The 15158-nt window shown below is 41.2% G+C and overlaps 1 protein-coding gene and 1 long non-coding RNA gene across 2 annotated transcripts in view; one reads left to right on the forward strand and one right to left on the reverse strand.

Annotated features, from left to right (window-relative positions):
• The window catches only part of LOC137168845 (1-phosphatidylinositol 4,5-bisphosphate phosphodiesterase beta-4-like), a 72586-nt gene that overhangs the window by 47674 nt on the left and 9754 nt on the right, over window positions 1-15158 (forward strand). Inside the window, exons 8-30 of the mRNA XM_067571649.1 lie at window positions 1976-2055; window positions 2178-2231; window positions 2355-2436; window positions 2549-2649; window positions 3179-3236; window positions 4198-4306; window positions 5011-5221; window positions 5481-5574; window positions 5801-5880; window positions 6028-6112; window positions 6211-6301; window positions 6401-6496; window positions 6809-6954; window positions 7551-7649; window positions 7791-7929; window positions 8220-8304; window positions 8971-9095; window positions 10267-10318; window positions 10920-11022; window positions 11312-11476; window positions 13503-13707; window positions 14645-14733; window positions 14956-15112. Coding sequence (XP_067427750.1) covers window positions 1976-2055; window positions 2178-2231; window positions 2355-2436; window positions 2549-2649; window positions 3179-3236; window positions 4198-4306; window positions 5011-5221; window positions 5481-5574; window positions 5801-5880; window positions 6028-6112; window positions 6211-6301; window positions 6401-6496; window positions 6809-6954; window positions 7551-7649; window positions 7791-7929; window positions 8220-8304; window positions 8971-9095; window positions 10267-10318; window positions 10920-11022; window positions 11312-11476; window positions 13503-13707; window positions 14645-14733; window positions 14956-15112 — 2506 coding nt within the window. The remainder of the gene's footprint in view (window positions 1-1975; window positions 2056-2177; window positions 2232-2354; window positions 2437-2548; window positions 2650-3178; window positions 3237-4197; window positions 4307-5010; window positions 5222-5480; window positions 5575-5800; window positions 5881-6027; window positions 6113-6210; window positions 6302-6400; window positions 6497-6808; window positions 6955-7550; window positions 7650-7790; window positions 7930-8219; window positions 8305-8970; window positions 9096-10266; window positions 10319-10919; window positions 11023-11311; window positions 11477-13502; window positions 13708-14644; window positions 14734-14955; window positions 15113-15158) is intronic.
• On the reverse strand, window positions 5478-11305 carry LOC137168846 (uncharacterized). Its single transcript, XR_010924348.1, has 3 exons — window positions 11145-11305; window positions 10924-11038; window positions 5478-5565 (listed from the first exon to the last, which is right to left on the reverse strand). It is a non-coding gene; the product is annotated as an uncharacterized lncRNA (long non-coding RNA).

Genomic DNA, 15158 nt, shown 5'->3' on the forward strand with positions numbered 1-15158 from the left:
CAGCCTCAGCTGTACTTTATGTTTTGTGCTAATTAGCAAATGTTGGATGCTAACCCACTAAACTAACATGGTAAACATTATAGCCTACCTGCTAAACATCAGCATGTTAGCATTGTCATTGTGAGCATGTTAGCATGCTGACATTAGCATTTAGCTAACTAAGAGGCTGTAGACTTGTTTTAATAAAGGCAAAATAATGTCCTACAAATGCCGGGCAGTATAGTTTTGAAGAAACGTTACTCAAACAATATTTGGTAGTGCATTTGTTGGGAACTATTTTCAGCTGTGGATTAATTTTTAACTGTTTTTGGACAACAATCAAGGTCTAAAGCACAGAGGAATAAACTATGTCTGGCTTTGATTACCACTTATCAATAGGGTGCATTCATTGTTGGTTTTGGTATTTTCATGGGATTTGTTGACAATAAGAACAATATAACCTAAAATATTTCCAGCTTTATCCTTAAACCTTTTGTCAAATGTTAGGATTTGTGAGTTTAAGATAACAGGCTGCTTCAAGGCAAAGAAAAACTGTAAAGAAAAAAGAAAACTGTGAAAGTCTTCTATTACGTGACAAATCGAGTGTGGCCCAAAGGTGTGGCAGTAATTGAAAGATACAAAGCCAAAGGAAGAGAAAGCCCTTTGACAACTTAAAGCGAGGTCATTTTCTCAGCCTGAAGGATGCCTGTCAGATAGCACAATCAATCCACAATAAATAACATACAAATAGTTTTTGATACAAGTGAAAAATGTTGTTATATAAGCTTGAACATTGTCATTCACAGTTTGTCTAGAAATATTTTTCATGCAGAGGAAAGTAAAAAAGAGCCCACCAGCTGTGACATAACACTGGAATGACTGAAAGTCATATTTCTAGCCTCGATGAAAGTATTTTTATGTATATTTAAAGATGTCAGTTATGACACAAAAGAATTTCACAAACAGTTTCAAACCAAACCGAACTCCATGTATGTTTTGTGTCAGTACAGATCTGTCATTTGGCACCACAGCGTTAGTGTTTATGCATTTCCCATGAGGGTGTTTTTGTGGTGATGGGTGTTATAAATGATGTTAGCGCTCGGCAGAGCTCACTGCCACAGGGCTGCCAGTGATATTCATGCAACAGCCTTCAGCAGGGAAGCCTGATGGTTGAAGCACAAACACACACACACAAACACACACACAAATTCAGGTACACGGTGTGATCCCCCACAGTTTAAAACACATTTACTCTTACTATTTCTGTCTTCCTCTCTCCCTCCCTCTCTCTCACACACATATATACACACACAAACACACCATGACACCATCACCACCTCCCAGCATGCAGGTGGCCCTAAGTATCAGACCTCGGGAGATGACAGAGTTATTTACATCAGCAGACAGACATTCACACAAACACACACACACACACACACACAAACACACAGCTTCACGGACGCCACATGCCCAAACAGACTACCCCTGCTGCACCCGTTATCTTGCTTAATGTTTTTATAATGATGTCAGTAATAATTTGCTGCAGAATTGGAGGACAGACAGAGCTCAGCAGAGAGACGGGAAGACAGAGGGGGGGGGGGTCAAAAATGTTCAAAGTATCGTCCTCCGTGACATTTCTGTCAATGCAGTTGGCAGTGTATTCATGTAAAGTTACAAGGCCTTCTCTAGCTTTTTGTTTACTGTCAGTGCTTGCAGCCTTGCAACAATTCACTGTGTTTATCACTGTGTGTATGTTCTGTATATGCCCGTGTGTTCTCGATCGTCCTGTCAAAGCACTCGCCCGTGTGTGTTTGAATTAAGAGGTAATTAATTTGCTTGTGTTCATTTCCCCAAAGGCACTTACTTCTAAACACAGTGCACACTCTGGATACCCTCTCAGCTGCTGTGTTTTGTGTAGGTTTTTTTTGCTGGGCGGTGTGTTTTCAAGGTTTGGCGTGTGTACACGTCCTGAATACTTGTGCTTGTTTGTTTGCAGAAGTGGATCGAGGGTTTGAGGTCAGTGATTCACAACTTTAAGGCCAACAATGTCTGTCCAATGACCTGCCTCAAGAAGCAGTAAGTGCATTTTGCAGCATACTCCCATAACATAAACTTGTTTTTCTCAAAAATCTGTCCCATCATCATTATCTTAAGGTGTGTCTCTCATCTGTGTATCTTTATTTCCTTCTCTCATTTAGTTGGATGAGGATGTGTTTCCTGACCAACGTTAATGGGAAGATTCCTGTAAGGGGGTAAGAGTAAATTGATGGGATATTTTGTCAACCACTGCCTCATTCTCTGCAAGAACCCATTGTTCCAGTATAATTCACTCAACTTTGCTCTATCCTTGGTCTTTCCCTCCCTCTCATTTATAGAATTACACGGACATTTGCATCAGGGAAGACAGAGAAGGGGATCTTTCAAGCTCTGAAGGATCTGGGCCTTCCTAGTGGAAAGGTCAGATGACAATGTAGACTGTAGTGGTCAGATTCATCTATCCATTCGTTAGTATCAAAGCTTTGTATTATAGCTCTAATGTTAACATTTGGCGGGGTGGTTGTTTCCACAGAATGACGAGATTGAACATTCAGACTTCACCTTTGACATTTTCTACGCACTCACACAGAAGATCTGCCCTCGCACAGACATAGAGGAACTCTTCAAGAAGATGTGATTATCTTTTTTCTTTTTTTTTTAACCTGCCTGCACTTTCCTTTGTAAATGTTATGTTCACTTTTTTTTTTACCTCAAAAATAATAATAGAACATTTTAAATCCTCCGAATAAGCAACTTACAAGTACCCTTGCACTGCATTGTACTCATGTTATCTTGTGTCTAAATAGAACAATGACATTCACTGTTAAAATATTCCCCAAGTGTGAGCTACTGCATCTTGTTGGAAATAATCAGGACAAATGTTTCTGCGCCTGCTGCACTAACGATGTCTGGACAGCCTAACCTGCTTCTACAGTTCAACATTAATTATGTTCTACCTAATGACAACATTTAAAAAAAAAAAAAAAAAGTGTTATCCAGAGTGATGATTAACATGTTATTACTAAAAGTGTAACATTTAAGTATGATCCCTTTCAAGACAGCTGTTCTGCTTTCTAATTTTAACTGAATGACTGTGAGGGTGTCTATTTTAAGAAGCTTAACATTTTGTTGTTTTTTTTTTTTCTAATTAATTCCTTTGCAGCAATGGGAGCAAAACTGATTATTTAACTGTAGACCAGTTAGTCAGCTTTCTGAATGAAGTAAGCTCTTTATCATTCATTAACTTCTCTGTGTATTTGGCTTACCCGTGCCCCTCTCTGCAACTCCCCCGCCTTACCCCCATCCTGCTCTGGGTAGAAGTTGCCCTCCGGCTCTTACTGTACATCAGCCAACCCTCGTTAAAACTCTATTAAGGAGTCACACAAAATATTTAACTTCCAGTCAGCCTACAAGGGCAACTTCATCCAACTCCTCTATTCTGCATGCCCACACTCATCCCATTTCCCCGTGTTCTCCCTACCGCGGCTTGCCTCCCCGTGTCTGATTGGTGTTGCCATGGCAACGGGAGGGTAGAGGTTTCCATCCTGTTGCTTCCCGCTGTCTGTGTCTGTGTTCTGTGGCCGTTCTCTTCTGTGTGGCTGAATACCTGCTTAGTCCCCTCCGCTGTGCAGTCGCGTGTCTGCTGTATCACTCGCTCTGGACCTGCTTACGGAGCCAAAGCTTGGGTTAGACTAATTCCCACCTGGTTTACTGAGTGGGTAGTGGCATTAGGATGTTTTGATGCTGTTGTGTTGTTAAAGTAGAACTGCCTCATCACATATGGCTCCATGCTTTTAAGCTTTTAAGCAGACACTTAACCACTGCACCTGTTCGTGTGGCTCACATTTTAATGTGAACATCTTACAGTGAAATTTAGTTTTTGGTACATACTATTAAGACCCAAGTGCTACAATAATTAATCTAGTGAAAGCACTCATATTGATGTAGAATAATTAATTTAGGACTAGTTGATATTAGCCCAGATTTAATCAGCACTTGCATTCTTAGAAATTAAAATTCTTGAAATGAGCTCTGTTGGTACTTTGTCCCATGTTGCATTAGGTTGGCCTGTGTGCTGTGTGTCAGTGCTGGATGTTTCTTGTACTTTTATCTGTGGATTGGTGATCCTGTATGCGTAGACAATACGTGTGTATATAACTCTACATTTGTGTTGCTCCTCAGAACCAGCGTGATCCTAGGTTAAATGAGATCCTGTTCCCGTTCTACGACCCCAAGAGAGCCATGCAGATCATCGAGAAATACGAGAGAGATGATGAGCTGAAGAAGAAAGGTAAAAGAGAGGTGTGGAGGGAAGCAGGATGCAGAGAGATATTTTAGGCTACGCTGCCATCTGCCTGTGTGACTCTGAAGCTACAGTGTGTCACACCAGGAAGCTAAAATTATTTCCAGCATCTGCCTTACTTTTCATCATCAGTGGGATAAATAAATAATTAACCGTCAGTAAATACACACTTTAGAGGGCCAAAGAAAGTGGTTCAACCTCAAAAAGCTATTTAACATGTTATTTTGACACAGTAGCACCCACACTGCAATTAAGTTACATTGTTAGACTTTTTAAATCATTATTATTATTATTTTGACTGGTCATGTAATCAAAAATTGCCTTCATGTCATATGTGAGTTTGTAAATAAGTGTTAAAAATCCATATTTACTGTATAGACACAAACGCTACATATAGGAGGGTATATACAATGTAAGCAGCCCAGTTTAAAAGCCAGCATTTCTTAGAAAAGTGATAAATATCCAAAACAACCTTTAATTCACAAACACAAAAGATTTAGATCTTACTCTATCAGTGTTTTAATATTAACACTTTCAGTAATACATAGTAAATGGCCTTTTCCATTTCAGGAAGTTTTGTTATTATATTTAACCACTACTCCACAACTCACCTAGCTATTCTACTGGGAAAGAGACACTGCTATTTACCCTCAGTCTTACTAATGTCCACTTCCTCCTCCTACTTTCTCCAGGCTGTATGTCCAGTGATGGTTTCTGTCGGTACCTGATGTCAGATGAGAACGCTCCGGTGTTCTTGGACCGGCTGGAGCTATACCAGGAGATGGACCAGCCACTGGCCCACTATTTCATCAGCTCCTCCCACAACACATACCTGACAGGCCGACAGTTTGGAGGAAAGTCCTCTGTGGAGATGTACCGACAGGTCCTGCTGTCTGGATGCAGGTATTTAAGTGTGTTGAGCTCTGTGATGATGATGATGATGATGATGGATATAATGTATGTGTGAAGGTGTAAAGCCACACAGGTAACACACATATGAATGTACTTGGATGCACATACACCCTGTTACTTATATGCAAACACACACAACACAGAAAGAAATATGAATGGAGATATTTAACATGTACATCATTAGTGGATGCCTGCATGGACAGTTTCTGTGCACACCAGTGAGGTTTCTGTGTGCTTTCCATCCTGTCAGATGTGTGGAGTTGGACTGCTGGGACGGGAAAGGAGAGGACCAGGAGCCCATCATCACTCATGGCAAGGCCATGTGCACAGACATCCTGTTCAAGGTGAACACACATAGTCACACACAGCAGCACAATACAGTGCTGCTCTGCTCACTGCAACAGTTTTTTTTTGTGGCTGCCTCAATATAATTTCATGGTGTATGCCTGCCCCCTTGTGTTAAGAGTATGATATTGCATCTATCATGATTTGGTCTTCTTATCCCTCTCTTTCATATTTGTCATCTTTTTCTCTTTCATCCTGTTTTTCTACTTCCTCCTCTTCCAACAGGATGTTATCCAAGCCATCAAGGAAACAGCATTTGTCACGTCAGACTACCCTGTTATTTTGTCCTTTGAAAACCATTGCAGGTAATCTAGATTTACAATCAGAAATAAGTAAGGTTATTAATACATAATAACTTAACATTATACTTTTGTAAATACCTTAGTTGTATTATTTTGTAAAGATACAGTATGTGAATCCAATTCACTGTGTATGTTTCTGTGTATTACTAGTAAACCACAACAGTACAAGATGGCCAAGTATTGTGAGGAGATCTTTGGTGACTTCCTCCTGAAACTGCCTCTGGAGAACTACCCGGTGCATACTTTGAATACCTTCCTGATCCACATTGCTTCTCAGAGTTTATTTCAGCGATAGTCTTCCATATTTAAATGTGTGATTATTTTCTTTGACAGATTGAATCCGGGCGCTCTTTACCCTCTCCGAACGATCTCAAACGTAAAATCCTCATCAAAAACAAACGCTTGAAACCTGAAGTTGAACAGAGTGAGTAAACAACTCAGCGTATCAAACATTTATTGTGTTTTCTGTGTAGAAGCCAACATGTGTTTAACGTGTGTGTGTGTGTGTGTGTGTGTCATACAGAGCAGCTAGAGGCCTTTAAGAAACACATGGAGGCAGGAGAGACCAACACCCCCGCCATCATTATGGGAGAGGAGAATGAAGACGACACAGAGAACGGTCAGCTAACTGTCAGTCTGTTTGTGTGCATGTGTGAAATGGTAAATTGTAATATAGATTGAGAACAACAAGGACCTCAGGACTGGCCTGGCTGAGGTTCTCACATAGTTGCATAAACAGTATATTATAAAAGGAAAATTGGTTTTATTCCAACAACGATCAAACATTTGAATGTGTTCTCCATTCGCTGGAAAGTAAGATTTGCTTAGTGTCACAAGTAAAGACTGAATGCATCAAGTCTTTAAAAATATTAATATTTGGGGAAAACATGTGCTTTGACATTAATTTTTCTGTTTGTGTATGTGAGTGTAGGAGAAAAAGAACCTGAAGATAAGGATTTGAATTCAGAGGCTCCCAGCAGTCTGTCAGAGACCAGTGAGAAAGAGGCCAACAGTGTTTCCCAGAGTAACACTGTCAGCTCGAAGAAAGTGGAAGATCGCAGCAACAGTATCAAGAAGGTGGGCTGGCACTTTGACAATTGACTGGCTTCTGAAAATACCAAAATGAACTATTTAAGATCGCCATGAACTACTATCATCTTAGTCTTACAGAAGATGAGTGGGCAATGAGAATTAATGAAAGCAACTCCAAAGCTGCTAAAGTGTAATGATACTGTGCAGTATATGTCTTTAAAACAGATTAGAGTGTTTTAGCCAAAACAAATTTGTTATGTAGAGCCCACTTATTTAACATAAAGAAACATACTTTTAACTCATTAAGTGAAAAAACAGAACAGCTACAGGTATGAACACAAATTAGGAAACTGTTGTTGCTTATTAACAATTTGTATCAACGGTAATGAAGTGCAGAAAGAGATTTAAATAATAAAACTACAAACCAAAGATGTTGGAGCTGCTTATTACAGGCAAGAAACAGCTGATGTTTTGAGCGTTTATGTGTTGTGTCCTCTCTGTATGGTTATTGTACTTTTTCACTGTTAAAATAATAATCCTTTTTTGGATTAAATAAGTCATTATCATTTGAGAAATAAAGTATTGACATTGAGAGTGAATGCTTGATGGTACATTTTCCATGTGTGTGTGTGTCTCTCCAGGTGCCTGAGGATGAAGTGACAGAGATTTCTGAAGCCACAGAAGCAACAGACGCCACAGATATCTCAGAAGCATCTGACCAAGACAACAAAAAGGCAAGCACAAACCTGCCCCCTCACACACACACCCTAATAAAAACCAAATATCATTATTGGGTTAATACATAAGACTAATCCAGTTTATATAATTGTATGTGAGACGTACTGTAAGTATTTGTGTATGTTTGTACCTGTGCTGTGCAGGATGTGGCAGAAGACTCTGAAGAGGCTCTGATAGCTCAGTACACCTATGTGGGAGCCACCACTAACATCCACCCATACCTCTCAGCCATGGTCAACTACGCACAGCCCGTCAAGTTCCAGAGTTTTGATATGGCAGAGGGTGAGCTTTGAGTTTGTTGTGTATTTTGCAACTTTTTATTTGTTTCTACTGTGATCATGCAAACATTTTGTTCATGAATACACAGGATATTTGGGATTTCTTATTTAAAATATGAATTTTTAATATTAATTCGGCATTCTTAATATGAATGTGTTCCTCCGTATAAAAGCAACACTTAGATAAATGCCATTAAAGTAAAAAGATTAAATCATCTAGAGAACTTTTCATTTGTTACATGTACTCACATCGACTCCTCCTGACAGTCCACATATTTATTCATTTTCTTTCAGAAAGAAACATCCACCATAACATGTCATCTTTCAACGAGTCCGTCGGCCTGGGCTATCTGAAGACTAATGCCATCGAGTTTGTCAAGTATCCTTCTGGGCTTTTGTGAACTCAAAGTCAATCACTGCCTTCATCAAACGAATATAATTGGGGATTAGAAAATGTATGTCTCTACATGTTTTTCATCACCCGTCTATCAGAAATTTCTCATTATACTGAAAAATCCAAAGTGACTGAAACTGAAAGTGTCCATGCTACCATGCTAATGCACTATAATCTCAATGCATTCATTAACAAGGGAAACACGTAACAAATTATGATCACCACTACTGTGATTTCCACCATTCTTCACTGAGCACATTACACTTAAAAGTGAAGCTTAAGTTTTAACTTTACAGATTGAGGTCACCTAAATGAGAGCTGAATGACGGGTCAGAGCTGATGTTTTTCTGACATATTTGTTTCCACTCTGCTTTCGGAAAAGAACTGTAGACCTCTAGAGGCCAGTGTGCCTTTGGACCCTGTGACTTGGCCTGACACACACACACACACACACACACACAAACACACACACACTTTGCTTCTATCTCTCTCCAATGGGACTGCTTGACCCAAGCTGTTCACACTAAAAATAGTTCTGCAGTCTGTCTGATGCACACATGCACAAACATTCAAATGCACACACAAACATGTGCTGGAACACACTTGCTCTCCCTCTCTTTTTTTAAAAAATTTTCCTGAGCGTCAGCGCAGCTACAACAAGCGTCAGATGAGCCGTATCTACCCCAAAGGGGGCCGAGTGGACTCCAGTAATTACATGCCTCAGATCTTCTGGAACGCAGGCTGCCAGATGGTCTCGCTCAACTTCCAGACCCCAGGTACCACCGCATGTAACATGGGACCTCTGACCTCACACACACACCCATGCAAATACTCCACATACAGAATATGAATGTATATATGACAAACTCACACGTGTACGCAAATGTAGGCACACAGTCAACCCTCTGACCTAAGAAACTGCAGCATGCACTAAACATCTGACCTCACATATTCTCACATCAAAGCTTCTCATGCATGTGTTGTTGGATGAACATGGACCCACTAATCAACTACCCTCACTACCCAACCACCTTTCACATGCACACAAATGTGCATACAGTATATAGAAATGATGCATTACAGTGTATGACCTTCCAACTGGGACCTTTAGGTTATCCTACTGGTGTCATATGGTGTCTGACATGCTGTCTTGCATGTTTTTACTCTGTTAGACACACAGCAAATTAGAAGATTGAGAGAGAGTATTTGTTGAGTTAAAAAAAAGTAATTCAAAAGAAAACTGTACACATCAAGGTCTGTATTCTGGTCTGATTTGGCTGAGCTACTGTAGATATTTGAAGAAAAGTGTTGATTTGAGTCTGTGCTTGCAGAAGTGTTGCAACTGTCATATGCAAATAAGGCACGCAGGGGTTTTGACAGTGGGCCAATCACTGTCCTGAAAAAACATAGCGGCGTGTGTATGCAATACATTCCACCTGTAGAAATTTAACACAAAATATTTTTTTAGTCTCTGTAATTGTTTATGTCATTAGGCTATGCACGCGTGAGCCTGAGCACACATTTACTCTTCTTACCCACTTCATCTCTCTCTCTCTCACACACATTTTCACAAACCGTGGCTGCCACATACACATCTATACAGTGACTGATGCCTGTTGGAAAACAGCTGCTGCCCCATGGCCAGAGGCTAAGGGGTCAGACCATATGGCCTGCTGGGAATGGGGCATGTGCAGGGCTGGAGGGGGGTTCACGCAAGAGGTGGAGCTTCTGCGATGGAGCGATAGATGGTTAGAGGGGAGGAGGAGAGAGATGTCAGGGAAAAATGTATAAAGCCTTTCTCCCTTTCAGTCAAGAATAAACCCAACAGAAATAAATGCAACTGAACTAAACTGTTTAAGTGTGTTAGAGTTGATGTTTGTTTGAGTGATGTAAGAACCTGATATCTGTGTCTCAGTCTCTAAACACCTCTCATTCTCTCTGTCTCAGATCTGGCCATGCAGTTGAACCAGGGAAAGTTTGAATACAACGGCTCCTGCGGGTGAGAACAGCTCCTCACTCCTGTCCTTAGCTCATTCCCATCCCCTCCTCCCCCCCCCCCTCTCCAAAGCTCATCAATTAAAGCTTGTCACATCTCATTAGTGGTTGCCAGCGGCGACCAAAGCTACTGTCTGTCCCGAGAGCCAATGAGTGCTTTAGAGAAAGCGAGCTCCTCTTCACTCGCCTCTGAGGCTCTCTGCAGTCATCTATCTCTTCCTCTCTCCATCGTTGTCTCCGTCCCTCGGCTCTTAATACTGTCCCCGAGGGCAGAGATTTTACTGCTAATGCTGGAAATCTCGTATGTGGGGAGATCAGGGCTTTTGTAGATACCCATCATTACTAATGTCTCTCTGATGGGCCCTCTGTTAAAAAAAAACACACACGCACACACACACTACCCGAGTGCCTTCTTATGCTGGACCTCCTTATTCCATATAGGTCATTGGGGAGCTCAATTGAAACTAAAAATGTTTATAGAAACATGTTATTACAGTTATATCTTACGTAACATCAGCATTCCCTTATTTGATTCAAAAGGTAGATTGATTTTGCTGTGTGTGCATTTTCCACATATTCATCATCTGTGTTTGTGTGTGCGTCAGGTACCTGCTGAAGCCCGACTTTATGCGGCGGTCCGACAGGATGTTTGACCCTTTTTCAGAGACACCGGTGGATGGTGTCATTGCTGCAACTTGTAGTGTACAGGTCGGGTCATCTGGCACTTTAATCCAACAAGAAAACAATGAAAGCCTAAAAATAAAGTTACAGCATTTTAGAATAAAATATATTGTTATATTTATATGAGGGCTAGTTTCAGGCTGAATTACCTCAAAGCATGGCTCTTAGCTCGTCTTCCTTATCTTCCTTTTTATGTGTTGTAAACAGCTTTTGTCTTATTACACACAGAGGTTACCGTTGTATGAAAACTCGAATACCCTCTCTGACATTCCTAACTTCAAAAGTATCCATACTGATGTCCCTCTTTTCACTTCAGGTGTTCTCTGGACAGTTCCTGTCAGATAAGAAAATCGGCACATACGTTGAAGTCGACATGTACGGCCTCCCGACGGACACCATCAGGAAGGAGTTTCGCACACGTATGGTGATGAACAACGGACTGAACCCTGCTTACAACGAGGAGCCCTTCGTCTTCAGAAAGGTAGTGAGAAGGGCAGGAGAGGGATCGTTAGGTGAGGGAGGGGGAGAGAGGGAGCAGAGGAGGTGGAGATAACAGATAAAGTGAGGTAAAACAAATGTGCAGGACGCACTGGAATGCTGTCTGCATTGTGATGGAAGCTGTGATATTTAGGCAACAGGAATCAGAGGAAGAGGAGGAGGAAGAAACGGATGGAGGACAGCCATGATTTTGGTTGGAAGAAGCTAAAGCAAAAGTAGAAAAGGATGGTGGACAAAAATGAAAGAAAAATTTAATTTTATTTAGTTTTTTTTATTTAATAGCGCAAAATCACAACAGAAGTTATCTCAGGGCACTTTTCACATAGAGCAGGTCTAGACCGTACTCTTCATTTTACAGAGACCCAACGTTCCCCCATGAGCAAGCACTTGGCGATAGCGGCAAGGAAAGACTCCCCTTTAACGGGAGGAAACCTCAAGCAGAACCGGGCTATAGGTGGGCAGCCATCTGCCTTGACCAGTTGGGTTGAGAGGAAGAGGAAGAGGAAAGGGGAGAGGGGAGAGACACAGAGAAGCACAGCAACAACAATAATAACAAAAACAATGATAATCATAATAATAGGAATATGGCTAATAATAATAATAATAATAATAATAATAATAATAATAATAATAATAGCAGGCCTGTGAGACGAGAAAGCACAAAAAACTCTTGGGAAGAAGCCAAGTTAGTAACATGCATAAATGGTACATGAATGCATACAGAAAAAAAAGACAAACTCATATAGTGATTTGGGATATTCCCGAAAAATAAAGAGGATGACTGTGGTCATTTACAAATGTAGAGAGTGGGACAGCAGGAGTAAGAACAAGGGATACAGTTTGCCTGTGTTTTGGTTTAAAGGCAGGAAGAAAGGGAGAAAGAACAAAGGACTGCAAGAAGAAAGGAGCATTCACAGAATCAGATGGAGGAAGAGAAAGAAAAGGAGAAAAAGAAAGATGGGAGATATAGAAGGCTAAAGAGAGAGAGAGAGAAATGTGTGTGTGTGTAATAGTGCTGCTCTCAGCAGAATGAGGAGTCTCTCAGCCATGACTGTGACTCCAGCTCCCCAACACACACCATCAATCACAGCCTGCCGCAGTGCTGCTCTGCTCATACACACACACACACACACACACACACAAACTCAAACTCAAATCAAAGAGGGGCATCATAAGCAAAGCTGCTGGCAACACTCGTTTCTCACATCTACACACACACAAACACAAATGCCCTCAAATACCATACCTTTTGCATGCACGCATACACAGCTCTGTCAAGATGACTCAGTGAACAATACACACAGTACATCAGCAAGGCTACATTTGCGTGAGCACACACACAAGCGAGTACTTCCACCCATTCATCTCTAGTGAGTATTCTGTGGCCTTATCTCTTACCTTCCCCTTCGTCTAGGTATTAATCATCCTCCTCTCTCCGTTCACTTATCTCCACACACAAGGCCAGTTAAGACTCTCGCTCCCTCTCTCTCTCTTTTTTTCCAAGGGGGTGCACACATAAGCTCATCCACAAACACAAGTTACACACACACACACATAACATACACAAGATATACTGCGCTCCCAGGATGCGAACTAGCTGTGGAGATGGCCTTGTCAGTAGTCAGATATGCTATATGTTGCTCTGCTATCATGCGTTTTCCCCTGTATCACACTGTGACGGTCCCCAGATACTGTAGTGTCCCTTCCAGTTTCATCCTTGACCTTCCCCCTTAATGATGCTGCTTTTGCTTTAGCTTAAACGAGAGACTTTTACTGCAATGCTGTGGAATAGTTTTCACACCAGAATGAGTTAAATAGACATCCCACAGTTGCATGGGGCTGATGACTGACTCCTAACTGCAAGTGACTCTTATTTTCTGTTGCACTTGCACCTCACATCTCTTTTCCTCCCCTGTTCCTAACACCATCTTTTTTTCTTTTTTTTTTACTTTATTCTGGTTCCTTCTCCCTCCCACCACCCTCCTTTTCCCTTCATCCCTCCCTCCTAGGTGATCTTACCGGATCTGGCAGTACTGCGCATCGCCGTCTACGACGACAACAACAAGCTGATTGGCCAGCGCATCCTTCCTCTGGACGGCCTGCAGGCTGGCTACCGTCACATCTCTCTTAGGAACGAGGGCAACAAACCCCTCTCGTTGCCCACCATCTTCTGCCAAATCATCCTCAAGACCTACGTGCCCGACGGTTTCGGAGGTGAGGGGAACAGAAACACACACACACACACACACACACACACACACACACACACACACACACACACACACAAGTACATTAAATGCAAAATAAAAATTGTTTCATGTTCCTCAATGTCTAAATGCTGAAGTACAGGTTTGTTTCATGCTGACATATGTTTTACTGCTCTCGGTTCATTGATAGCTTGTAATAAAGTGCCATCTGTAGCCTTTAGGGAGTGGAGAAGAGAGGAGTGGAGACAACTCTTTCTCCCGCTCACTTACACCCTGCCTTAGGTTGGTTTGAACATTCAGAGTAATGGCATGGCGCAAATGATTCTGAATCTGCTCTAATGGACAGTTTAAAACAGGCAGAAGCATACAAATGAGAAGGACAATTGGAGTTGTCATTACATAATGCCAAGGGGCATGTGCTGAGGAACCATTACTGTAACCATTAGACTTCTTCTATAAGATCTGCTGCCAGAATCACTTCCCTAACAGACACACAGCACTTTACTAGCACACTAACTCAAAAAAAAATCCTCCCCTAAAGAAATAGTCTTCTTTTAACTAGAAGTAAGATCCTTCCAATTATTGACTAGTGTACTTTCTTGGCATATGCAGGCCTTTATTTGGTTACTGTGGTCAAAGAAACATTGTTCTCACCACTTCAGAGGTGGCTCTGAATTCCCTTAGATTTCCTTATTGTCTTGTAACGATTCATCTTCATTTAGGTAATAAAAGGAATCTGTCATAAGAAATATTTGTACATTTTTTCACCATACATTTGACAAAGCACCAACCATCACTCTCTTAAAGAAAATTACAAAGTTTATACTGCATGACACATTTTAGTGTCATCTTTATAGCTAAAAACTACAAACCCATCTGGCATGTCAATGGACATTTTTTTCGTTATCATAATCTGCATTTATAAATCATTTTGTGTGTTGCAGCCATTGTGGATGCTCTATCAGACCCAAAGAAGTTCTTGACTATAGCAGAAAAGAGAGCTGACCAGATGAAGGCACTTGGGATTGACACGGTACGCATAGCAACAGACACAAACACACACTTGAAACTCCAGTCTGGGTTAATAGAAACACAGAACTCCATTGAGTTTTAAGAATCGTAACTGACTTTTCTCACTGTGGAAAAAGAGCCCCACATGACAGGAATGCTGCAACTACACTACTCTGTATAACTGCAGTCATACAACAGAAACTGCGTCCCTTTCCACTTATAATCCATCCTTTGGGTTTTGTAGAATGACATAGCAGATGTTCCCAGTGGAAGCTCAAAGAACGACAAGAAGGGAAAGGGTAAAGGAGACACTGTGAAGACCAGTGTGACACCACAGGCCAGCTCAGACATGGCCCAGACCTCCAACTCCGCCCAAAATAACACAGCAGAAACCAAGAAGGGTGAATACCGACTTGAATATATACATATTAAACAAATACATATGCA

The sequence above is a fragment of the Thunnus thynnus genome, chromosome 18 (genome assembly GCF_963924715.1).
Source record: "Thunnus thynnus chromosome 18, fThuThy2.1, whole genome shotgun sequence".
NCBI lineage: Eukaryota > Metazoa > Chordata > Actinopteri > Scombriformes > Scombridae > Thunnus > Thunnus thynnus.